General features: G+C 62.9%; 1 protein-coding gene across 5 annotated transcripts in view; it reads right to left on the bottom strand.

Moving 5' to 3' along the window:
- Positions 1-25,965, bottom strand: part of PDE4C (phosphodiesterase 4C) — a 115,509-nt gene continuing 89,544 nt past the window's right edge. For all 5 annotated transcript variants that reach the window (XM_084614464.1, XM_084614465.1, XM_084614466.1 and 2 more), the window contains 9 exons: positions 16,873-16,966; positions 13,575-13,753; positions 9,135-9,233; positions 7,370-7,534; positions 6,201-6,300; positions 5,490-5,644; positions 4,640-4,762; positions 3,928-4,110; positions 1-2,605 (listed from right to left, as the gene is read on the bottom strand). In XM_084614464.1, coding sequence (XP_084470590.1) covers positions 2,030-2,605; positions 3,928-4,110; positions 4,640-4,762; positions 5,490-5,644; positions 6,201-6,300; positions 7,370-7,534; positions 9,135-9,233; positions 13,575-13,753; positions 16,873-16,966 — 1,674 coding nt within the window. In that variant the 3' untranslated portion in view covers positions 1-2,029. The remainder of the gene's footprint in view (positions 2,606-3,927; positions 4,111-4,639; positions 4,763-5,489; positions 5,645-6,200; positions 6,301-7,369; positions 7,535-9,134; positions 9,234-13,574; positions 13,754-16,872; positions 16,967-25,965) is intronic.

The raw sequence follows: 25,965 nt of genomic DNA, 5'->3' as shown, positions 1-25,965 counted from the left end.
CGCTCCAGGGTCTCCTAGCACCCACTGCCCGGCCCGCTCAGCCCCCTCCCCCCCCAGCCGGGGTGCTGTTGCATTGGGGAGCCATTGCTGCTTTGCGATGGGGAACTTTTAAAGCAGTGTTTTATGCATCTCCCCTTTCGGTTCATATTTTGCAGTGTCTGCCTGCAAAGGGCTGTTTGGCATCAGGGAGGCAGGGGCAGGTCAGTGGCCCCCTGCCGAGGGAGGCCAGCCCATTAGTTTAGTTGCATAAATTAGAGGCAATGGAGATTCACAGCAGCACACCAAAGCCTACAGTACTTGCATGGCCGAGGTCCCGTGTACCCAGCGCAGGACAAGGCGTGAGAACGGGGTGTCCCTGGCGGGCAGACTAGATGCTTTTCCGTGACAGCTCCTGTAAATACAGAGACCCGCTGCCCCGCTCTGAAACGCCCATTCCCAGCGGTGCCTCCTGCTGGCTTCACTAGGCCCCACACAGCTGGGCCGGGCGGGACGGGGAAGGGGCTACCCACAGCTTGAGCAGCACAGCTCTGGTGTGGCACCAAGAGCCCGGATAAAGGTGCCCAAGACCCAGACAGCTTCTCCTTCCCCTGTGGGAACAGCTGGGCCTGGGCTCTGGGCCCAGCTGCTATGCAGGTAGAATCCAAACCCTTCGACAGGGAGCCACCTCCCTGGACCCAGCCCGCGGGGAGGCCTGGGGGAGAGGGGCCTGCGCCCGGTGACATGGACAGGGTTCCTTCCTGTCTCCCGGCTCTGTTCCTCACAGGGCCCGAGGCCGGCAGCTCTGCTGGGTACCAAGGAGCTGTGCCAGGCCACAGGAGCTGAGTGCCCGGCCCCAGAGCTCCTGGGGAGATGATGGGACAGGCACCCTCTGAGGAAATCCCAGCTGCGGCCTGCATGCACCCAGCGCTCCAGCCACGGGACGCAGTGCTTGGAGCTGGAACGTGGGGGCAAAGCCCCACCTCCTGGAAGGGAGTCCCTGCCCCACATCCCCTTCCACAGGAGGGGGTGGCTGGCTGGGGAACTGCCCAGGGAGCAGAGTGTCTGGACGGGAGGGAAGTGGCGAGGCGCTGACTGGTCTCTGGGGACTGCCGCGGCAGGGAACACGCTGCACAGTGGGCGAAACGCACAAGGAGGCGGGGTTGAGGCTTCACGGAGGGAGCGCTGGGCCGGCCCGTGGGGGCCAACGAGGCGCTAATAGGCAAGAGGCTGCAGACTGGCTGCGCAGGAGCTCGAGGTGGGGAGCCAGGCCAGCAAGGCAGGGATGCTGCTAAGGGCTTAGCTGGGCCCCCGGGCTGGCACAGGTCCGATGTGCATGTGGCTCCAAGGCCTGGCCTTCCTGGGAGGAGAGTCAGTGCATCCCAGCAGGGGGAGGGGGAGGGAGCCAGGCTCCAAGGGGGACCGGCCCAGGGGTACCAGGGAACATGCTCCCCACTCGGGAGCCAAAGGGCATGTGCCCAGAGCAGCAGCCTGAAGGGGACACAGTGCTTAGCTGTGAGCAGCAGGGATGCTCATGGGTCTGCATGGCCCGTCTGCCCTCCTCTCCGCTCCCAGCCCTTCTGCCCGGCCAAGGAGGGCCCTGGCTGGCAGGCGTGGGGACGCAGGGCACAGGGTGAGACCGAGGAGAGTGAGGCAAGACACACATGACAATGCTGCGGCCGCAGCCCCGTCCGAGCCCAGCGACAGCACGCAGACCCGCCCAGGGTGGCTGGGGGCCTGCTCAGGTACAGAGCCATTCCCACGCCGCCTGGGAGCTGCCCGGTCGCCACTTGAGGGCACACGGCAGCTTGACAATTCCAGTCCGGGCCCGCCTGGCCAGCTGCTGCCTGCTCCCTCCGGAGGGTCCCGATCTCAGTCCCCAGCAGGTGCTATGGGAGGGTGGGGGCCCACAGAGCTCATGTGCTCCATGCCAGGCCGCTGGGAGGGGAGCCAGGACATGGCCCCGCTCTCGCTCTCTTTATTAACGACCCTGCGGCGCCCAGTCTCCGGGTGGCTCCCAGACCCAAGCAATGGGCACAGCGGGCCCCGCCCGTTACGTCCCCAGCGGCAGAAACGTGAGTTTCCCCTCTGCGTCCAGGCCCAGCTCCCCGTCCACCAGGCTCCCCCTGCGGCCCAGCTCCGGGCACTCCAATGAGGTGCCGCCGTCGGGCTGCGAGAGCGTCCTCTCCAGAGCCCTCCTGTTGTCAAAGTGCAGGGCCTCCTTCTGCTTGACCAGCATGTTCCTGAGCGGGCCGCCGTGCGTGGGGGGCGGAGAGTCCCTGCCAGCTGAGCCGGGGGACAAGCGCTCGAACTCTGCCGACTCCGAGTCGTCTGTGGCCAGCGTCTTGGAGTCGCTGCCACTGTTGTCCTCCTCCAGCGGGCTCTCGGCCTCCTCCGGCTCCGTGTCCGACTCGCCCTCCTCCTCCAGGGTCAGCTGGAACTGGAACTTCTCCCCCCCGCCGCCCTTCTCAGGGTCCTGCTCCTCAGGCAGTGAGGGGCTGTGCGGGATCATGCTCTGGTACCACTCCCGGTTGTCCTCCAGCGTGTCCAGGATCTCCTGGGCGTCGGGGTGCACCAGGTCGGCCCACGTCTCCCACAGCGGGTGAGCGATGTAGTCGATGAAGCCCACCTGTGAGCAAAGGCAGAGCTGGGGGTTACGGGCAGGTCCAGGTACGTCCCCAGAGGGGCAACATCCCTGCCCCCGGGGATTCCTGCAGGCAGGCCCAGCATCTACATCACCTCCCGCCATCCAACTCGGACCACGCGGGGACCTGCCCCTGGGACAGGGCTCTGCTGATTTCCACAGGCTGCTGACGGGAGGGCCCATGGGCGACTCTAGGTGCCAGCTCCTCCCTGCTTCACCACCTGCTATCGCCCTGTGACGAAGCGGGGCTGCTCTTAATGTCTCCTCTGAATGCTGCGGGGTGCCTCAGTTTCCCCTAGGCAGTTCTTAAGTCTCTAGTGGTGGGATAAGGGGGTGTAATTGTTGCAGAGCAAAGGGCCAGGGTACATAAACAGCCGATACTCTGTCTCCTGGCAACTGATGGCCTGGGCCCTTCCCCCCTGCAAGGTGAGAGCTAAAGGGTTGGAGAACAAAGGAATCCGGTGCCCTCCTGGCCCGGGAAAGGGACAAAGCCCAAAGCTGGAGGAGGAGTCAGTTGGGGCTGGCTGGGTACAGGGAGTGAAGGGCAGACGTGGTTGTCTGGCTCACTGCCCCCCAAAATGGACCCAGCTGAGGGGTCCCGTTCTCTGCACCTGCAAGCTCTGTTTTAGACCATGTTCCTGTCGTCTAATAAACCTTCTGTTTTCCTGGCTGGCTGAGAGTCCCGTCTGACTGCGGAGTTGGGGGGCAGGACCCTCTGGCTTCCCCAGGAGCCCCGCCTGGGCGGACTCGCTGTGGGAAGCGCACGGAGGGGCAGAGGATGCTGAATGCTCCGAGGTCAGACCCAGGAAGGTGGAAGCTGGGTAAGCTGTGTGTCCTGCAGACAGGCTGCTCCCAGAGAGGAGACTTCCCCAGAGTCCTGGCTGGCTTCATGGGGAGCAGTTTCTGAGCATCGCCCGGGGACTCCGTGACACGCCCCCAGGGAGTTGCGCCCAGGCTGCCTCTCCCCACCCGAATCCTTCCACAAGAGCCCGAATGCTGCCTTGGAGCGAACATGCCGGGTGGATGGGGCCGTGGCAGGATCCTCCCCACTGGCGAGTGCAGTGGGGTGGAAGCAGAGGGGTTGGCCCAAGAGCCCCTGCCCTCTGCTTGGTGACAGTTCCCCAGGCTAGTGGACGCAGAGGTCCCCCAGAGATGACTCCTCCCTGGGCCACATCCCTCCCTCCTGCTGGGCTCCATGGTGCCTCGCTGGCCCCTCCACCCCACTCTGCATTGTCCTGCCCAGCACTGAGCCCTGACGGGGCCACCCCACCAGCCCAGCACAGCCCCGGCTCCAGCCCCCGCCCCACCTGGGACTTCTCCACAGAGGCGCTGAGCTTGTCGCACATGGGGCTGATCTCCATGCCCTTCTCCCGCTCCCGGTCCCCCTGGCGGAAGAACTCCACCATGATCCGGTCAGTCCACTGGCGGTACAGCTCCAGGGGCTTGGTTGGGTTGCTGAGGTCAGCACAGTGAACCATGTTCTGCAGGACCTGGGGGAAGGACAGTCACAGCTTTGCAAAGAGCCCGTCCTCCTCCCCGATGCTGGGCTGCCCTGGCCAGCCCCACTCCCAGGGCCCGTCCCTTGTGGGCAGCGCTGAGCTGGGACCTTCAATGTCTGCACGAGATGCCCAAAGCTGAGGGGGCAGGGCCCTGGCTGGGCATTCGCTTGGACAGCACCAGAGCATCCCCCTGGACAGCACCAGAGCAACCCAGCCTGGAGCCAGACCTGGCTGTAGCAGGGCCTGGGGCTGGAGCTCTGAGTGCTGGGGTGGGGCCAGAGAAGGTGGGTGGTTGGGGTCTGTCTCGGGTTCAGAAGGGCAGAGGGGGCAGCAGGGAGGAATGTCTCTGCCAAGGAGTGTTACTGTCGCATCACAGGCCGGAGACCAACCTACGTGAGCAGTTCAGGCCGATGGGGAAAGCAATAAGGAGGAAGGGCTGCGGCGTGCCCTGGCCTGCAGCCACGCAGTGCTGAGCTGCCCCATTCCATGGGGTCGGGGTCCCAGAATCCCTGGACCTCACCTGGATTCGGTCCGAGTAGTTATCCAGCAGCAGGACTCCCAGACTGGTCACCTTCTTGGTCTCCACCATTGTCTTCAGATCTGCCAGCAGGTTCATGTGTTTGGACATGTCCGTTGCGAGCACCTGCACAGAGGAGAGGGCACCCATTAGCCTGTGTCCAGCTGAGCGGCCCAGCCCCACGGTCAGCAAACCAGGCAGCCTGTCCCTCCATTCCCCCAGTACCCCGGGTCCAGCAGCCACATCCACAGAACTGAATGCAGGTCTCTTGTGCCTCCTAGGCCAGTCCGATCGCTGGGGTCTGGGGTGGGGAACAATCCCAGGCTGGCTGGGGAGGGGGCAGCTAGAGGGGACCTCGCAGGCTGCGACTCTCCCATTCCAGGGATGTCACAGAACAGGATGGAGACCGAGATCAGCTGTGCCCAGAGCAGCCAGGTCCTGTTGGGAGTGAAGGGAACAGCATGTCCAGCTCCCTCTGGGCCACCACTGAGTCTGCGGATTATTGACCCTGACTCTGCCAAGCCCTGCTGGGAGCTTGAGAGACACCAGAACCAGCTGCACTGGGGCCGTTGCTCTGCAATACCACTGCACCCAGGGCCCCACGGAGCTGACAGGAGTCAGGTCAGTCAAAGGGGGCCCGTTACTGTCAGGCTGTCATTCCGTGCAGACGTTGGGGGTTGACCGTGGGTCACCTGCTTTATGATGGCACCACACTGCCCCGCCCTGGTGCTCAGGGTGGCTCTGGCCCCAGCTGCATGTGGGGAGTCTGTAGGGAGTACCTAGGCCTGACCCCCCTGGAGTCGGGGTCAGATCCTGCGTCTCATAAGCGCTGAGCAGGCCCTGGCCCCCTCACCATGTCGATGGCCATCTTGCGGAGCGACTGCCGCTGCTTCTTGCTGAGGTGCTGGAAGATGTCGCAGTTTTCCTCCTGGAGGAGCCTGAAGCCCACAGCCAAGTGGTGATTCTCCAGGACAGAGACGTCGTTGTACATCAGAGCCAGCTCCGAGTCTGCAGAGACAGGCGGGGTTAGCACAAGAGGCCGACGCGGGCACCCGGCCGCCAGCTGCTGGCGGCTCTGGGTGGGACCCCCGCTACAAAGGGGCCTGCGCTGAAAAATGGCTGGCACCAGCCAGGTCTGGGGCACCTCATGGGGTACCCGGGGCCACGTCAATACCAAGTGCAGAAGCCATTCGGGGGGCCGGGCCTGCCTTGCAGTAGGTGACCATGTTTGCACCGTGACTGTTTGCAGAAGAACTGCAGGTAAGCTCCCAATGCCCACGGTTACACCCGGGGTTCAGACCCACCGCGCCCAGCACAGGGACCTCACGGAGCTGGGCCACATGGCACAGGGCCCCCGTACCGTGGCTCTGCTCTGCAGTAGGAGCCCTGGATTGGGTCAGGGGAGGCTGGCAGTGGAACTAACCCTGTGAGTGCCAGGCCTCTGCAAGGGCTGCTTCACCTGGCCAGTGTCTCATCACAGTGACCTGAGGCAGCCAGCCATATGACACACGCGTCTCCAGGGACCAGCCTGGGACCAGCGGGTTCCTGGGAGATCTGAACTCACTGGTGTTGATCAGGAACTGGTTTGACACGCCTGGGTGGTCAACATCATGGATGGCGCTGGCGAAGATGGCAGCCATGACCTCCAGGTCCGTGAACACCGCCTGGAATGAGGGACAGGGGGAAGGGAGTCAGAACGGAAAGAAAGCTGCTCTGCAGCATGACGGACATGATGGGCCCACGCATCGAACACGTGGGTTTGCATGCTGGGCAAGCCCAAGGTGCACGTCACCGCAGCCCATTGGGAGCAAGCCTCTTGGCTCTGGTTAATTGTGGCTGGAGGTGCCTGCATCCCAGGCTGCCTGCATTCTGGGGCAGCGAGCCGGGGTGAGGGAAAGTCGCAGTATTTCCCACACACTCCAGGCAGAAGGTGTCCCCCAGCTTGGATCCTGGTATGAACAGGTCCAGGATAGGACTGTGGGGAGACCCAGCATCTGCTGGACAACATCGGGAAGGAGCAAATGTAACTCCTACCCCTCCCCCCTGCAGCCATGTGTCCCACCCAGACAGTGTGACCTGCCTTCAGGGACCACCCAAAACTCCAGGGAACTGGGCTGCACGAGGGGACTGAGAGGAGACATGATAACAATTTTCAAGTACGTCAAAGGTTGTTACAAGGAGGAGGGAGGTAAATTGTTCTCAATAACCTCTGAAGACAGGACAAGAAGCAATGGGCTTAAATTGCAGCAAGGGAGGTTTAGGTTGGACATTAGGAAAAACTTCCTACCTGTCAGGGTGGTTAAGCACTGGAATAAATTGCCCAGGGAGGTGGTGGAATCTCCATCATTGGAGATTTTTGAGAGCAGGCTGGACAAACAGCTGTCAGGGATGGTCTAGCTAATACTTAGTCCTGCACTGAGTGCAGGGGACTGGACTAGATGACCTCTCGAGATCCCTTCCAGTCCTACGAGCCTATGATTCCTGTGCAAAGATGGCTCCTTAATTAAAGGATGGACAAACCTCCCTGGGGATGGATGGCTTGTGACGTGGTGCAGACCTAGCCCAGGTTGCAGAGACGTGCTCTGGGGGGTGCTGAGCTCTGGCGCCCAGGGGAAGTCCTGATGTGCCGTTTTCCTTCCCTCCATGGAGTCACACCAGTGTGCAGCCCCGCCAGCCACCCAGTCTGGAGCCTGGGTAGGGGAGCGACTCCGAGAGTTGTCCCCACCCCCTCACCTCCAGAGCCGGCGTGGACAGCAGCACGTGCGTGGACTGGACCACGTCTGCGGCGTGGATGTTGTTGTGATAGGCCACATCGGCGTGGTAATGGTCCTCCAGGGTCATCATGAAGGTGATGAAGGTGTCGGCTGGGATGCGGAAGGTCTTCATCAGGTCCCGCTCCTGCCGGGCATCAGAGAGGGTGGGATGGGCTCAGTGCAGGGTGTTGACCTCCCCGCCACCAGTACAGCTTCAGTATGAGCCAGGGTCAGTCCCTGGCTTCAGGCCCAGCTCAGCAGAGAGAGAGCCCCAGGTACCCCAGGGCCAATGTGCTGTGCCAGCCATGCCCAGCCCCTGCCTGCCCAGGAAAGGGTGGGGTAGGAATGGTGGGAGCAGCATTGTGCCCGCTGCCCGGCTGCTTCTGCAAATCCTCCCCATCCCCTCCCCTAGCCAGGGGCTTCCACCCATGCCTCCCCACTACACTGCCACAGCCAGGGCCTTGCTGAGCTCAGGGAGGGAATGGTGGGGGGGGAGGCGTTAGCAGGATCAGGGCGGGGGCACAGCTCCGTGAGCGGCAGGGACACCCTGTGACAAAGTGGGACTGTTCTTAATGTTTCCTCTGAATACTGGAGGGGTGCCTCAGTTCCCCCTAGGCATCTTTTAAGTCTCTAGGTGGTGGGATAAAGGGGTGTAATTGTTGCAGAGCAAAGGGCCAGGGTACATAAATGGCCGACACTCTGTTTCCTGGCAGCTGATGGCCTGGCCCTTCCCCCCTGCAAGGTGAGAGCTAAAGGGCTGGAGAACAAAGGAATCCGGTGACCTCCTGGCCCGGGAAAGGGACAAAGCCCAGAGGAGGAGGGGCTGGAGGGAGTTTCAGTTTGGGGCTGGCTGGGACATGGAGTGAAGGGCAGACGTGGTTGTCTGGCTCGCTGCCCCCCAAAATGGACCCGGCTGAGGGGTCCTGTTCTCTGCACCTACAAGCTCTGGTTTAGATCCTGTTTGTGTTGTCTAATAAACCTCTGTGTTACTGGCTGGCTGAGAGTCCCGTCTGACTGCGGAGTTGGGGGGCAGGACCCTCTGGCTTCCCCAGGACCCCGCCTGTGTGGACTCGCTGTGGGAAGCGCACGGAGGGGCAGAGGATGCTGAATGCTCCGAGGTCAGACCCAGGAAGGGGGAAGCCGGGTGAGCTGTGTGTCCTGCAGACAGGCTGCTCCCAGAGAGGAGACTCCCCCAGAGTCCTGCCTGGCTTTGTAGGGAGCAGCCCCAGAGCATCGCCCGGGGACTCTGGGACACCCCCCCGCCGGCTGGACAAAGGGTTTTTAATTCAAGGCTCCAGGGAGTTTCTCCGACCGGTGGCTGACCTGGCACCTCCCCAAACCGCTGCCCTGTAGGGTCGTTCGGACAAGGAGGAGCTTGGGAGAGGTGAGGCCAGCGACTGTGCTGGGAGGTCAGATTAGAGTAAGAGGCACCGTGCTGTTCCCCCCGCCCCCGCCTACCCCCCCCAGCCCTGTCCTGCCCTGCCCCCATCCCCACCCTGCTCCCATGCTCTGCCTCCTACCCCTGCCCTGCCCCCATGCTCTGCCCCCTGCCCTGCTCCCATCCCTACCCCTGCCCTGCCCCCATGCTCTGCCCCCACCCCTGCTCCCGTGCTGCCCCCATCCCTTGCCCCCCACCCCTATCCTGCCCCCCGTCCTACCCCCACCCCCACCCTGCCCCCTGCTTCCTCCAGCTCCACGCTGCCCATGCCCTGCCCCCACTGGGAGCCACCCTGGGGCTCACTCACCTGGAAGATACTGTACATGATGACCGTGAGTGGGCGGTTGCCAGAATACTCTGTGATTTTAAACATGTCAAGACCCCATTTGTTTGTATCTTCTAGTTCCTGGGAGAGACACGTGGCAGTGAGTCAGCAGGCACACACGCGTGGCGATGGGACGGGGTGCGGGGCACGGCTGGCACACGCGTGGCGATGGGACGGGGTGGGGGACACGGCTGGCACACGCGTGGCGATGGGACGGGGTGGGGGACACGGCTGGCACACGCGTGGCGATGGGACGGGGTGGGGGACACGGCTGGCACACGCGTGGCGATGGGACGGGGTGGGGGACACGGCTGGCACACGCGTGGCGATGGGACGGGGTGGGGGGGCACGGCTGGCACACGCGTGGCGATGGGACGGGGTGGGGGGGCACGGCTGGCACACGCGTGGCGATGGGACGGGGTGGGGGCACGGCTGGCACACGCGTGGCGATGGGACGGGGTGGGGGCACGGCTGGCACACGCGTGGCGATGGGACGGGGTGGGGGGCACGGCTGGCACACGCGTGGCGATGGGACGGGGTTCGGGGCACGGCTGGCACACGCGTGGCGATGGGACGGGGTGGGGGGCACGGCTGGCACACGCATGGCAATGGGACGGGGTGGGGGGCACGGCTGGCACACGCGTGGCGATGGGACGGGGTGGGGGGCACGGCAGGCACACGCGTGGCGATGGGACGGGGTGGGGGGCATGGCTGGCACACGCGTGGCGATGGGACGGGGTGGGGGGCATGGTTGGCACACGCGTGGCGATGGGACGGGGTTCGGGGCACGGCTGGCACACGCGTGGCAGTAGGACGGGGTGCGGGGCACGGCTGGCACACACGTGGCGATGGGACGGGGTGGGGGGGCACGGCTGGCACACGCGTGGCGATGGGACTGGGGGGCACGGCTGGCACACGCGTGGCGATGGGACGGGCTGGGGGGCACGGCTGGCACACGCGTGGCGATGGGACGGGGTGGGGGGCACGGCTGGCACACGCGTGGCGATGGGACGGGGTTCGGGGCACGGCTGGCACACGCGTGGCGATGGGACGGGGTGGGGGGCACGGCAGGCACACGCGTGGCGATGGGACGGGCTGGGGGGCACGGCTGGCACACGCGTGGCGATGGGACGGGGTGGGGGGCACGGCTGGCACACGCGTGGCGATGGGACAGGGTGGGGGGCACGGCTGGCACACGCGTGGCGATGGGACGGGGTGGGGGGCACGGCTGGCACACGCGTGGCGATGGGACGGGGTTCAGGGCACGGCTGGCACACGCGTGGCGATGGGACGGGGTTCAGGGCACGGCTGGCACACGCGTGGCGATGGGACGGGGTGGGGGGGCACGGCTGGCACACGCGTGGCGATGGGACGGGGTGGGGGCACGGCTGGCACACGCGTGGCGATGGGACGGGGTTCGGGGCACGGCTGGCACACGCGTGGCGATGGGACGGGGTTCGGGGCACGGCTGGCACACGCGTGGCGATGGGACGGGGTGGGGGGCACGGCAGGCACACGCGTGGCGATGGGACGGGGTTCGGGGCACGGCTGGCACACGCGTGGCGATGGGACGGGGTGGGGGGGCAGGGCAGGCACACGCGTGGCGATGGGACGGGGTTCGGGGCACGGCAGGCACACGCGTGGCGATGGGACGGGGTGGGGGGCACGGCTGGCACACGCGTGGCGATGGGACGGGGTTCGGGGCACGGCTGGCACACGCGTGGCGATGGGACGGGGTGGGGGGCACGGCAGGCACACGCGTGGCGATGGGACGGGGTGGGGGCACGGCTGGCACACGCGTGGCGATGGGACGGGGTGGGGGCACGGCTGGCACACGCGTGGCGATGGGACGGGGTGGGGGCACGGCTGGCACACGTGTGGCGATGGGACGGGGTGGGGGGCACGGCTGGCACACGCGTGGCGATGGGACGGGGTGGGGGGCACGGCTGGCACACGCGTGGCGATGGGACGGGGTGGGGGGCACGGCTGGCACACGCGTGGCGATGGGACGGGGTTCGGGGCACGGCTGGCACACGCGTGGCGATGGGACGGGGTGGGGGGCACGGCTGGCACACGCGTGGCGATGGGACGGGGTTCGGGGCACGGCTGGCACACGCGTGGCGATGGGACGGGGTTCGGGGCACGGCTGGCACACGCGTGGCGATGGGACGGGGTTCGGGGCATGGCTGGCACACGCGTGGCGATGGGACGGGGTGGGGGGCACGGCTGGCACACGCGTGGCAATGGGACGGGGTGGGGGGCACGGCTGGCACACGCGTGGCGATGGGACGGGGTGGGGGGCACGGCAGGCACACGCGTGGCGATGGGACGGGGTGGGGGGCATGGCTGGCACACGCGTGGCGATGGGACGGGGTGGGGGGCATGGTTGGCACACGCGTGGCGATGGGACGGGGTTCGGGGCACGGCTGGCACACGCGTGGCAGTAGGACGGGGTGCGGGGCACGGCTGGCACACACGTGGCGATGGGACGGGGTGGGGGGGCACGGCTGGCACACGCGTGGCGATGGGACTGGGGGGCACGGCTGGCACACGCGTGGCGATGGGACGGGCTGGGGGCACGGCTGGCACACGCGTGGCGATGGGACGGGGTGGGGGGCACGGCTGGCACACGCGTGGCGATGGGACGGGGTTCGGGGCACGGCTGGCACACGCGTGGCGATGGGACGGGGTGGGGGGCACGGCAGGCACACGCGTGGCGATGGGACGGGCTGGGGGGCACGGCTGGCACACGCGTGGCGATGGGACGGGGTGGGGGGCACGGCTGGCACACGCGTGGCGATGGGACAGGGTGGGGGGCACGGCTGGCACACGCGTGGCGATGGGACGGGGTGGGGGGCACGGCTGGCACACGCGTGGCGATGGGACGGGGTTCAGGGCACGGCTGGCACACGCGTGGCGATGGGACGGGGTTCAGGGCACGGCTGGCACACGCGTGGCGATGGGACGGGGTGGGGGGGCACGGCTGGCACACGCGTGGCGATGGGACGGGGTGGGGGCACGGCTGGCACACGCGTGGCGATGGGACGGGGTTCGGGGCACGGCTGGCACACGCGTGGCGATGGGACGGGGTTCGGGGCACGGCTGGCACACGCGTGGCGATGGGACGGGGTTCGGGGCACGGCTGGCACACGCGTGGCGATGGGACGGGGTGGGGGGCACGGCAGGCACACGCGTGGCGATGGGACGGGGTTCGGGGCACGGCTGGCACACGCGTGGCGATGGGACGGGGTGGGGGGGCAGGGCAGGCACACGCGTGGCGATGGGACGGGGTTCGGGGCACGGCAGGCACACGCGTGGCGATGGGACGGGGTGGGGGGCACGGCTGGCACACGCGTGGCGATGGGACGGGGTTCGGGGCACGGCTGGCACACGCGTGGCGATGGGACGGGGTGGGGGGCACGGCAGGCACACGCGTGGCGATGGGACGGGGTGGGGGCACGGCTGGCACACGCGTGGCGATGGGACGGGGTGGGGGCACGGCTGGCACACGCGTGGCGATGGGACGGGGTGGGGGCACGGCTGGCACACGCGTGGCGATGGGACGGGGTGGGGGGCACGGCTGGCACACGCGTGGCGATGGGACGGGGTTCGGGGCACGGCTGGCACACGCGTGGCGATGGGACGGGGTTCGGGGCACGGCTGGCACACGCGTGGCGATGGGACGGGGTGGGGGGCACGGCTGGCACACGCGTGGCGATGGGACGGGGTGGGGGGCACGGCTGGCACACGCGTGGCGATGGGACGGGGTTCGGGGCACGGCTGGCACACGCGTGGCGATGGGACGGGGTGGGGGGCACGGCTGGCACACGCGTGGCGATGGGACGGGGTGGGGGGCACGGCTGGCACACGCGTGGCGATGGGACGGGGTTCGGGGCACGGCTGGCACACGCGTGGCGATGGGACGGGGTTCGGGGCACGGCTGGCACACGCGTGGCGATGGGACGGGGTTCGGGGCACGGCAGGCACACGCGTGGCGATGGGACGGGGTTCGGGGCACGGCTGGCACACGCGTGGCGATGGGACGGGGTTCGGGGCACGGCTGGCACACGCGTGGCGATGGGACGGGGTTCGGGGCACGGCTGGCACACGCGTGGCGATGGGACGGGGTTCGGGGCACGGCTGGCACACGCGTGGCGATGGGACGGGGTGGGGGCACGGCTGGCACACGCGTGGCGATGGGACGGGGTTCGGGGCACGGCTGGCACACGCGTGGCGATGGGACGGGGTGGGGGGGCAGGGCAGGCACACGCGTGGCGATGGGACGGGGTGGGGGCACGGCTGGCACACGCGTGGCGATGGGACGGGGTTCGGGGCACGGCTGGCACACGCGTGGCGGGGGGTGCAGCCAGGGGGACATGGGGCCGAGGGGCCCTGGGGCGAAGCATTCCTCCCCCTGCTTACCTTGGCCAGGAGCCCTTCCAGGTCCGTCTTGACCCCGAAGCGAGGGATGCCGGAGCTGATGAAGCTGGAGTTGTGTGTCAGTTTCTTCAGGCCGCTGATCTGCGCCATGGGGCACATCGACTTCTCCGCGACCTTCTCCTTGGGCGTCGGGGAGGGAATTTCCACCTCATGCTGCTTGTCTGGGGGAGAGAAAATGCAGGGAACGGTCAGCGCATCGGGCACGGCCCCCCTGGCAGGCTGTCGCCCTCTGGGAGTTGGGGATGCTGCCCGGGTCCGGACCTTGTGACCATTCCAGAACCTGCCTCTGTCCTGCTTCCTTGAGCAGCTGGTGAGCCGAGGCTGCTCTGAGAGCCAGCGGGCCCCTGGCTGGTCAGAGCCCACTGAACGCCCCCCACCTCGGAGCCCCTTGGCAGCACAGCTGGGTGAGGTCCATGAGCAACATGACACTGGCAGATTTCCAGCGGGGGTGCCCAGGATCGGGACACCTCTTCCAGGCCGGGGGAAAGCCCCTGACCCTGTGCCCCAGGCAGCGGGTGACAGGCAGCAGGGGCAGTGGGGAGTTCAAACCGGAAGCTCCCCCCTCCCCCTGCGAACACTGCGTGACCCTTGCCAAGCGCCCGTCAAAGTCCCGCACTGCAGCCCAGCGCCCGCACTCAGCGCCTGAGAGCAGCCGGCTCAGTGCCCTGGCCTGTGACCGGGCTTACTGCTGTCAGTTTCCGAGAGAGTTAAAATCCTGGAGCAACCCCCGTGTGCTTTCCGCCCGAGCCCCACGGCTTCACGCTGCTCAGGCCTGACCCACCCGCCATACGACTCAGACCCAGAATTGACGTAAGCAGAGTCGAATAATATTATCTCTGCCATGGCAACGGGAGACAATGTGCTGAGGAATGTTGGAGCTTCCCAGCTAAACTGATGTTTCAAAGACCAATTCCTCCCCTCTCCCCTGGTGCACACGCACGTGCACAGATCGCCTGTGTAAACCACCCCCCGCCCTCTCCCCGACACACACCAGCACCGGGAACCGTGGCAAGCCGGGGTTCTTCATAGAGACACATTTCATTTCCAGACAACTCTGCTCCATCGCCCTTAGGGTGCTGTTCCGAGATCTGCCAGAGGCTCCCAGGAGAGCCGCTGACCTGCTCTGTGCCTCAGTTTCCCCATCTGTAAAATGGAGCTGCTGACGCAGCCCAGAGGCAGGGCTGGGAACCTGCATTCATTCTGACTGGTAAAGTGCCCCAGGGGGCAGGAGTGGTGCAGGTTTTATCTGTGGAGGCCTCTCCTGTTCCTGCAGCCAGGTAGGTACCCAAAGGAATGCTTCCTTTGTTAAAGCCCCACTATCTCAGCAAAGGGCCTGAGACTTTGCAGGGAGCCCCAAGGCATTTGCATTCCTCAAACAGGCAGCTGCTGAAGGGGGGCGGGGAAACTGAAAGCAAAGCCAAGTCTGTGTGCAGGACAGGGCTGATCCAGAGGGACAAGCGCTGGCTTACCAGGCTGCTTTGAGCCCTCAGCCCCAGGAATGCAGGGTCTGTGCACGGCCCCATGCAGAGCTGGGCAGTGCAAGAGAAACCCAAAGGAATCGGCTGCCAGCTGCACCCAGCGCATGCTGCCCAGCTCTGCCTGGACACGGCACTGCAGTTCAAGAGCCAGGCACCCAGAGATGAGCCCCCTGCCCTCCCACTGCCAGCTGACTCCAGCAGGAGGGCTCTGGCTGAGCTCCGGCTCCACCCTCAGCTCTGCTGGGAAAGGAAGAGACACAGGGAAAGCATCTCGCCTCCAGGTCAGGTCTGGATTGCAGTTACAAAGGGACACAGAGGACAGAGCCCTGGAACAGCTGTGGTGCTCTGTGCCGGACATGGCTGGAGGCGCATGGTGAGAGGCCAGCAGCCTCTGGCTGGCACTGGGCAGCGTTCATACAGCCCCCGGTGTCGCCGTCTCTCAACGGTCGGTCCGCACTGCTCTCCGGTCTGCAGCAGGTGTGCGTACAAAGCTCACTTTGATCTGGCGACCTCCAGTAACAGCAGCAGTGAAGATGGAGGAGCCCCCCCATCCCCCAGGACGCTGGGTCATCCTCAGGGGGATAGCGCCCCCAGCTACCATGGCTATGGTGCTCTTGTTCTTGGAGCGCTCGGGTGTGCTGATGCATGCTGCAGTCCCACTCCCAAGTGCTCTGCAGACAGACCCTCTGTTACCGGGCAAACCCTCCTCTTGGACGCGGGGGCTGGTGCGCACGCTGAGGAATGTATCTTCTGGCCTCTGTGTCACTATTTTGTGGCACTAGAAACGTGGCCGGCTCTTTAACTCCAGCTGGAAAGCCGGCAGAGTGCCCTGGGGCAACAGGCTGAATTGCAGCTGGGGACGTGTTAAACCAGGCCCTTCCTAAACCCTGGACACACCTTGGCCACTGCAAGGCTGCTGGACCCCACCCCAACCACACTGACACGTAGAGAGTACAGCGAGCCGAGACACAGAGAAATCCCTCCTGCCTGCCCCTCAATCCTGACTGGGGGTGGAGGGGGCCCAGGAGAGAGCCACAGCCCCAGCTCTCTCCGACAACCTTGCTTTTGGCACTTTAATCAGCCCTGTCACATCCAGCAGAGACCACGTTCCCACAGTAACCCAGCAAGAGGTCAGGAGGGCAGATAAGGCCACTTCTCCTTTCTCTGCCGAAGGAGATAAAGGGGAGGCCTCGTTATTTCCACGGCCCATCATTGGGAAGAAGTGGCTGATGTGCTTAGCCAGGGCATGATGCAGGACCAGGAGACTGTGGCATGCCCTGTCTCTTTAGTGGTGTGTCACACAACTTCCCTAGCTGGCTGACACAGCATTGCTGGGTACAGCATCTTCCCCTAGCTACCCTCACAACAATCATTAGCCCTGTGATTACAGCCACCCCTGGCTCGCCCCAGCCCCTTTGTGCTGGTGCTTTGTAAACCCTGCCCCAAAGAGATTACACAGAATTGAATCAGAAACAAAATGCAAGAGGCAGGGCTCTTCCACCCCATGCACCAATACCCCTCAATGTTTTCTGCCTGGGTTTGGCCCAGTCTAGGAAAGCCTAGAGACAATGGGGCTTCCGCACGTGGCTAGGGCTCGTCTCTTTGCTTAGCACTCAGTGGGGAGGTGATGAGGACAGTGAAGCACAAGAGAAAATCTCTGGCTCCAGCTGCCATCCCTGGCTTCTCACTGGTCTTTCAACTCCAGACATCACATTCTCTAAAGGAAAGTGCCACCGTGTATGGATGGGGCACACCTGGCACACGGACGGGGCAGGCATGGCATCCCCAGCTCTGCTACTCACCCAGGAAGGTGCTGGAGATGTACTCAGACACCTGGTTGCCAGAGCGGCTGGTTTCGGAGAGGTGTGACAGTTCCCTATTCAGCATCCTTTTAAACTGCAAAGACAAGAAATAGTGCCCATTAGGAACACGGCCAGGGGACCTGAGCAGGGGGACCCGCCCCAGCCTCCATGGCCCTGCCCAGGGGAATGGGAAACAGGTGGAGTGGAAGCACCAAGCGGGCTCTGGGGATGGCAACAGGAATTCATTTCCCTGAGCGTTGCAGCACTCTGCCCTGGGAGGTTCTCACGTGTTTTATTGTAAGGTGCTCATAATGACCTGGGCCTTCCAAGGTGTACGACACCAGACCTTGCACCGCGGAACGGCACCAGCAGGTAAACACAGAGCCGTAGCCCACACAGGTGCGAGCTGCACGGACGTGAGCACGGGCTGTTACAAGAACTCGCTGCATCTGGGCCTGTGACGCAGGAGGGAGCGGGGTGGACTGACCGAGGAATGTCGTCTAGTTCTACTGGGACTGTGCCCTGGGGATGGGAGAGAAGGGGATGAGCCTGTAACCTGAGCCAGGAAGGCGGTGGGGCCAGGTGACACCTTTGCCTGGGAAACTGGACAAAGGCTAGAGGAGAGAGCCTGCTGGAGGGGTTTTGGTTTCAGTTTGGTGCTGGGTGGTGGAAAGCAGGGGAACCCCAAGGCTGGGGTCTAAGCTCCCTGCCCCCCAGCAGGACTTGACTGAGGGGTCCTGGTTGTACCCACAAGCTCTGTTTTAGACTGTGTTCCTGTTGTCCAATAAACCTTCCATTTTACTGGCTGGCTGAGAGTCATGGTGAATCCCAAGAAGAGGGGTGCAGGGCCCTGACTCCCCCACACTCCATGATAGGGCTGTTGTCCCATTTCATGGTCATTCTTGGGGAATATCCCAGCAGGTGCAGCTGAAGCAAATTGTTCTGATCACAGGCTGCTTTCAGACTGATTTCCTTCCCCGGGAGTGGGCTGGACCCTGCGTTCACACCATCATGTCTGACACACGTTGCACGTGGCACAATCACAACACACTGGCAGCCTGGCCCCTGATCAGCTGGGAGGCTAAGGGACTGGCTGGGCCTGGGAGGGAAGCCCAGAGCTCAGGACTGGCAGGCCGGTAATTTGAGCACCCATTCAGGAAGCTGGCTTTGAAGATGATCTGCTCAGTGAATGGCCTGCCACCTGAAGGCTTTTATCGCTGCTGTTATTAGGGGTGGTCTCTATCATGGGAGGCCCAGAGGCCCCGGTAGAGACTTGGGCCCTAATTGCTCCTCAGACGTTTGCCAAGTTCGCCTCTAGACAGGTCAACACAGGGTCGCGCCTCTGCTCAGCCAGGAGCTTGGCAGCAGATCTTGCTCCCTGAACCGTGTGCACTGGGATCTAGCTTTGGCCCTTCATTCCCAATCACGCCCCTTTGGGCAGGAGACGAGCCGTACGGCCTGTGTGGCCGGGTGACAGCAGCTGCTCAACCCTCTCCGGGATGCCCACACCAGTGCATGGCCCACTGATGGCCCACTGCTCCCAGCAGAGCACGGAGCCCCAGGGATTGGGTTAACTCTTCCAGCCCAGGAGTGGCAGGCATCAGTGAACATGCATATCTGTCCCTGGCATGCCCCTCGCCCTAGTCTCCCGGCAGGCAGTGGAGCATGGCCCCCCAGGGCTGCTGCAGTGCTGGGCGAGGGAGGGAATTCACTCTGGATCAGTCCCACTGCACAGCACCACGTGCGTGTGAAAGGAGCAGGGAGCACACAGAGCGTGGGAGCTACTGCCATGGGCACAGGCTCATGCCACCCTGGAGAAGGTGCCTGGCAGGGACCCTGCGAAGGGCACTGGCTGAGCTCACCGGGAGAATTTCCAGGGGGTGACGTTGGTTCTGGGGCAGGAGACAAAACATGACTGGGGCAGCTAAAGCCATCACCAAGGGCCAGGGCTGGAGGCAATTGCTCGAGGCAGAATAGGACACCCACTGGGAAATACGGCTGGCCCTGCCTCCCCAGGTGGGCACTGAGGCGCATTTTGGGAACCTGTGGCTGGAAAAGCCGGCCTCCCTCCCCACTGCAGGGGGGCTGGCACTGTGAGGACGGGGGGCCAACCTGCCATCCCCTGAACAGCTGCCATGGGTGACACGCTAGACCCGGGCTCTCCAGCACAAGGGTGCCCGGGGGTGCAGCCTGTTCCCAGCACTAGCAGGCTGCACCCTGCTTGGGGTGTGAGAGCCAGAGGGCGGGACCGGACCAGGCTGCCGCGCCGTTTGCTAGGGTGACAAGCCCCTGGGCCTGGGGCCAGCTCACCCACTTACCTTGATAAAGCCCCAGGCTGCGGAGATCCAAGGCCTTGCGTCAGGCATCTCAGCTTCCCCCCCGCAAGCCTGGCACCATGCAGCCAGGAGCCTTCGGCGGAGCCAGGGATGCTCCTTGGGAAACGGAGATTCGTCCCCCCTTGGGGGGGCCAGGAGCTGGGGGGGCCGGGGAGGATCAGCCGAAAACCTGATGCCCCACGAATTGGAGCGGGATGCTGAGCGCGGGATGCGGCACAGGCCATGGGGGCCCGGCGGCTCAGCTCTCGGCTGCATCGCGGCGGGCTGCAGGGGTCCGGACCCATGTCCAGCACCTTGCGCCTGCCCTGGGCACCCCAGGGCTGCTCCGCCTGTGGTAGGGAGCCCCCCCGAGCGCTGCTGCCCAATGAGAGAGAGCTCCGCAGCAGGGGCAGGACCCAGCACCGCTCTCCCATTGGCTGCCTGAGCCCCCGCCGAGGGAGCCCGCTTTAACCCTTCGTGTGCTGCAGGCCAGCCTCCATCTCAAAGATTGGCCAGGGGACGGAGCCTGGCTCGGTGCAGCTGCCAGGACAGGCGTGGGGAGGGCTGCGGAGCGGGGGTCATAGAATCATAGAATCATAGAATATCAGAGTTGGAAGGGACCCCTGAAGGTCATCTAGTCCAACCAATTCCCAGTTAAATCATCCCAGCCAGGGCTTTGTCAAGCCTGACCTTAAAAACCTCTAAGGAAGGAGATTCTACCACCTCCCTAGGTAACGCATTCCAGTGTTTCACCACCCTCTTAGTGAAATAGTTTTTCCTAATATCCAACCTAAACCTCCCCCACTGCAACTTGAGACCATTACTCCTCGTTCTGTCATCTGCTACCATTGAGAACAGCCTAGAGCCATCCTCTTTAGAACCCCCTTTCAGGTAGTTGAAAGCAGCTATCAAATCCCCCCTCATTCTTCTGTTCTGCAGGCTAAACAATCCCAGTTCCCTCAGCCTCTCCTCATAAGTCATGCGTTCCAGTCCCCTAATCATTTTTGTTGCCCTTCGCTGGACTCTCTCCAATTTATCCACATCCTTCTTGTAGTGTGGGGCCCAAAACTGGACACAGTACTCCAGATGAGGCCTCACCAATGTCGAATAGAGGGGAACGATCACGTCCCTCGATCTGCTCGCTATGCCCCTACTTATACATCCCAAAATGCCATTGGCCTTCTTGGCAACAAGGGCACACTGCTGACTCATATCCAGCTTCTCGTCCACTGTCACCCCTAGGTCCTTTTCCGCAGAACTGCTGCCTAGCCATTCGGTCCCTAGTCTGTAGCGGTGCATTGGATTCTTCCATCCTAAGTGCAGGACCCTGCACTTATCCTTATTGAACCTCATCAGATTTCTTTTGGCCCAATCCTCCAATTTGTCTAGGTCCTTCTGTATCCTATCCCTCCCCTCCAGCGTATCTACCACTCCTCCCAGTTTAGTATCATCCGCAAATTTGCTGAGAGTGCAATCCACACCATCCTCCAGATCATTTATGAAGATATTGAACAAAACCGGCCCCAGGACCGACCTTTGGGGCACTCCACTTGATACCGGCTGCCAACTAGACATGGAGCCATTGATCACTACCCGTTGAGCCCGACGATCTAGCCAGCTTTCTACCCACCTTATAGTGCATTCATCCAGCCCATACTTCCTTAACTTGCTGACAAGAATACTGTGGGAGACCGTGTCAAAAGCTTTGCTAAAGTCAAGAAACAATACATCCACTGCTTTCCCTTCATCCACAGAACCAGTAATCTCATCATAAAAGGCAATTAGATTAGTCAGGCATGACCTTCCCTTGGTGAATCCATGCTGGCTGTTCCTGATCACTTTCCTCTCATGCAAGTGCTTCAGGATTGATTCTTTGAGGACCTGCTCCATGATTTTTCCAGGGACTGAGGTGAGGCTGACTGGCCTGTAGTTCCCTGGATCCTCCTTCTTCCCTTTTTTAAAGATTGGCACTACATTAGCCTTTTTCCAGTCATCCGGGACTTCCCCCGTTCGCCACGAGTTTTCAAAGATAATGGCCAATGGCTCTGCAATCACAGCCGCCAATTCCTTCAGCACTCTCGGATGCAACTCGTCCGGCCCCATGGACTTGTGCACGTCCAGCTTTTCTAAATAGTCCCTAACCACCTCTATCTCCACAGAGGGCTGGCCATCTCTTCCCCATTTTGTGATGCCCAGCGCAGCAGTCTGGGAGCTGACCTTGTTAGTGAAAACAGAGGCAAAAAAAGCATTGAGTACATTAGCTTTTTCCACATCCTCTGTCACTAGGTTGCCTCCCTCATTCAGTAAGGGGCCCACACTTTCCTTGGCTTTCTTCTTGTTGCCAACATACCTGAAGAAACCCTTCTTGTTACTCTTGACATCTCTTGCTAGCTGCAGCTCCAGGTGCGATTTGGCCCTCCTGATTTCATTCCTACATGCCCGAGCAATATTTTTATACTCTTCCCTAGTCATATGTCCAACCTTCCACTTCTTGTAAGCTTCTTTTTTATGTATAAGATCCGCTAGGATTTCACCATTAAGCCAAGCTGGTCGCCTGCCATATTTACTATTCTTTCGACTCATCGGGATGGTTTGTCCCTGTAACCTCAGCAGGGATTCCTTGAAATACAGCCAGCTCTCCTGGACTCCTTTCCCCTTCAAGTTAGTCCCCCAGGGGATCCTGGCCATCCGTTCCCTGAGGGAGTCGAAGTCTGCTTTCCTGAAGTCCAGGGTCCGTATCCTGCTGCTTACCTTTCTTCCCTGCGTCAGGATCCTGAACTCAACCAACTCATGGTCACTGCCTCCCAGATTCCCATCCACTTTTGCTTCCCCCACTAATTCTACCCGGTTTGTGAGCAGTAGGTCAAGAAAAGCGCCCCCCCTAGTTGGCTCCTCTAGCACTTGCGCCAGGAAATTGTCCCCTACACTTTCCAAAAACTTCCTGGATTGTCTATGCACCGCTGTATTGCTCTCCCAGCAGATATCAGGAAAATTAAAGTCACCCATGAGAATCAGGGCAAGCGATCTAGTAGCTTCCGCGAGCTGCCGGAAGAAAGCCTCATCCACCTCATCCCCCTGGTCCGGTGGTCTATAGCAGACTCCCACCACTACATCACTCTTGGTGCACACACTTCTAAACTTAATCCAGAGACACTCAGGTTTTTCTACAGTTTCGTACCGGGTCCTGGGCTGTCACGGCGACAGCTCTCGCCTCTGTCCCCCTGGTGCAGGAAATGGGGCCCAGTCCTCGAGGTGGGTGCAGCTCAGGACGGCAAGGTGGGGCCAGGGGCACAGCAGGGCTGGGGGTGCACCCCCTGGCTTGAAATGGTTTCTATTATATGCAGGGTTTACAGCTGGGTCAATGGCTCTCAGCACCCCGGGCCGAGGGCTGGGCTGCCGGACTGCGGGTGCTGGAGCGAGAGCTGGCGAAGGAATGCCTTTTACCAGACCCTCGGCTCTTGGCGAGAGAGACAGCACGTGTGTACAATGCAGCCTGGGGTAGCCTCTGCTCCCGGTTACACCCCTGGCACCCCGCTGAAGCCTGAGGTCCCGGTTCCGCTTCTGCGTGGTGCGTGTGTGTATCGGGGCTCTCCCCCACCCCGCAGATCAGACCAGTTCTAAGGAAGGCCCAGCCCGCAGCCCTGAGCCACTTGGCAATGCAAGCTCCTGAAACCGAAATGAGCCGGAGAAGGAGCTGAGGTGCAGATCGAGCAGCCGAGCACATGCTGCCGCAGCCGCGTCTGGTAACGCCAGGAAGGAAGGAGCGGGCGACGTAAGCCGAGAACTTGGTGCCGCACACACACGAGCGTCTCCGCTGCCTTCTAGCGCGCTCCAAACATTCGTCAGAGCGGAAGGACCAGGAACCTAATCGCTCATGGGCTTGGCTTCTGCAAGAGCAATTGGCCAGGCAGGTCCCTCCGGAGGAGAGCGGGATTTTCTGCCTCACATTTCGTCAGCACTGATGAGTTCCAGGATGGCAGTGGAGACAACATCCAACCCTCTCCGGGCAGGACTCGGCAGCTTTCAGAGCCCCTGAGCCTGGATACGCACGGCAGAAGAATCTGAGCACATCCTAAGTGTCTATGGACCTATCTTCATGGCCCTCCTGGAGGCAGGGAAGCATCATTGTTCGCATTTACAGGTGGTGAACTGAGGCATGGAAAGATCCAGTAAGTTGCCCAAAGTCACCCAGGGAGTCAGAGCAATAGCTGGGAACTGAGCCTCGCTCCCCCGACTCCCACAGCCGGGCCATAGCCACACGGCCACCCTTCCTCCATTGCCGCCCTGGTGAATTACGGTGCAGTTCTTGCCAGTGCCGAGAAGGCCCCAGTGACTACACACCAGCACCACCCTGGTGCTCCCCTCTCTCCACAAAGCAGGGGGAAGTCCTTTGGCTCTTCCTGGGTTGCTCGGCAGACCCTGGTGGCTGAGTGTGAAGGCCTGAGGTCACAGGCTTAAGCGAGTGCCGAAGGCTGCGGTCTGCCTGGAGATGGAGAGGCATTAGACCAGCACTTTAGAGGCTGGGCTGGCTCCCAGTGTGTTGGCTTTAAGCTCTGAGCCCTCGCTTGATGGCCTGGGACCCGGTTCCCTGAGACACACTTTCCCTGTGCCAGGACACCACGGCTCAGACCAGCGAGGCCTACAGCTGAGAACCCTCACTAGAAAGGGCCAGGAGCTGTGGGCAGGGCATTCACTCGGGTTTGGCACTCACCCCCCGTTCGGTTTGCCAGAGCCAGGGTTTAACCTTTCAGGCCCACTGCACAGCCCAGATTCTCTCTGGCTGCTGCAGCGTGAGCAGGTTGGGGCGGGGCTGTGTGTATGCGCACCCCTTGTGCGTTGAACCCCATGAGAAAGGCACCAGAGCCCACCCAGTCAAAGAACTAACCATAAATATGACTACATCCTAACGCCTCCCTCCACCCACCTGGGCCTGCCATCAGCCAACGGAGCAGCAATGTCCAGCCCTCTGAGTGGGGCACACTGTCACCGAAGGACCCCATTAGCCATTGCACCCCAAAGGTAAATCTGATCTGGGAGCGAAGAACATGTCAGTGCAGAACCCGACTTGCCTCAGTCAGAGAAGAGCCCTGAAGAGGGAACGTAATTCCTGAGCTCATGGTGCGTGGGGAATCCCAGAGCTGGGCACATTGCTGAGCCTGCTTCTTGCTACCCTGGTCAAGGGCCCTGAAGCAGCAGACACCCTCTTGCCAGGAGCCCCCTGCACCACCCCAGAGGGAGCGCACCCCTGGCCACACACCGTTTCTGGTGGAGATGTTACCCACGTGTCCCCCATCCGGACAGTGGGAGCCAACGCACAGGGGGCAATGAGGCCGAGTCTGGCACTGGGGTGTGACGATGGGACGCAGCAGGGAGGGGGGAGTGTTGATCTGGGAATGTGCCCTGGGGATGGGAGACCTGAGAGCCTGTCACCAGAGCCAGGAGGGGGAGGGGGAGGTGACACCTCTGCCCGGGAATGCGAACAGAGGCTGCAGAAGGGAGCCTGCTGAGGGGGGGTTAGTTTCAGTTTGGTGCTGGGTGGAGGAACGCAGGGAACCCCAGGGCTGGGGTCTAAGCTCCTTGCTCCCTCAGAAGGACTTGACTGAGGGGTCCTGGTTGTACCCACAACTGAACTGTGTTCCTGTTGTCCAATAAACCTTCTGTTTTACTGGCTGGCTGAGAGTCTCAGTGAATCCCAGGAAGAGGGGTGCAGGGCCTGGACTCCCCCACACTCCGTGACAACTGGTGGCAGCCGTGGGATGTACTGCACCCCGTGAATGGCGCTTCCTGCAGTAAGTGACTGGGGAACAGTAAAACGAAGGGGGATTGATGGGGACCAGGCGTGCTGAAGATTCAGAGAGAGACAGTTTCAGGGGGCGGTTAACCCCTGGGAGTGTGTGACCAGAGAGAAGGACTTTTGCAGTAACAGGGTCCCCCGGGGGATTGCAGCGAGCGGTCCCAGGGGGCAGGAGTCTGCAGCTCGACCCTGGCAAAGAGGTGGTGACCTCAAGAAGGACTGGCACACGAGGGGTTCTTCCTGGACAAAAAACTAAACCCCCGCAGCAGGCTCCCTTCTGCAGCCTGTCCTCACATTCCCGGGCAGAGGTGTCGCCTCCCCCTCCCCCTCCTGGCTCAGGGGACAGGCTCTCAGGTCTCCCCTCCCCGGGGCACATTCCCAGGTCAACACTCCCCCCTCCCTGCTGCGTCCCATCCTCACATGGGGTACGCCCGGTAGTGTCTCTGTGGCGTGGGGCGGTGTCTCGCCGGTCTGTGGTTGTGCAGCGGCCAGTGCAGTGGGTCCTAGCCAGTGGCTGGGGCACCTGGGCACGACGGTGACACACAGAGCAGCAGCAGACCTATGCTGAGTCGGGCCCCGCAGGAGTTGCATGGAGCCAGGTTGCCAGAGGGCTACTCACCCGTAGCTGCCTTGGAGTCCGCTGGAGCTACTGCTACCAAACGCAGAGGCACCTAACCCAGCAGCTTCTGTCGACAGGGTTGGCCATAATCTGCCAAGCGCCCAGCAGAAGGTGCTAGCCCCACGGCTCTGGTCTGGGGACCATTTTCCAAAACTTCCCATGTCAGCTGGCTAGAGCGTTCTCCACTTCCTGTCCCGATCTGCTGCGTGCCATCGCTGTGTGTCAGACAGCTGCCGCACTCCAGCCCAGAGCAGGCTGCATTCCTGTGGGGAAGGGGGCAGGGGAGTGCGACCCCCTGCGTCCAGGCTCTGCAGGACGGGGCGTGGGGCTCGCCACCAGCTCTCTCTGCACAGCTGTGGCCCACA

Source organism: Lepidochelys olivacea, assembly GCF_965140295.1.
Source record: "Lepidochelys olivacea isolate rLepOli2 genome assembly, chromosome: 25".
NCBI lineage: Eukaryota > Metazoa > Chordata > Testudines > Cheloniidae > Lepidochelys > Lepidochelys olivacea.
Note: the sequence above shows the minus strand (reverse complement) of the source record. Positions and strands in the feature narration are given on the sequence as shown.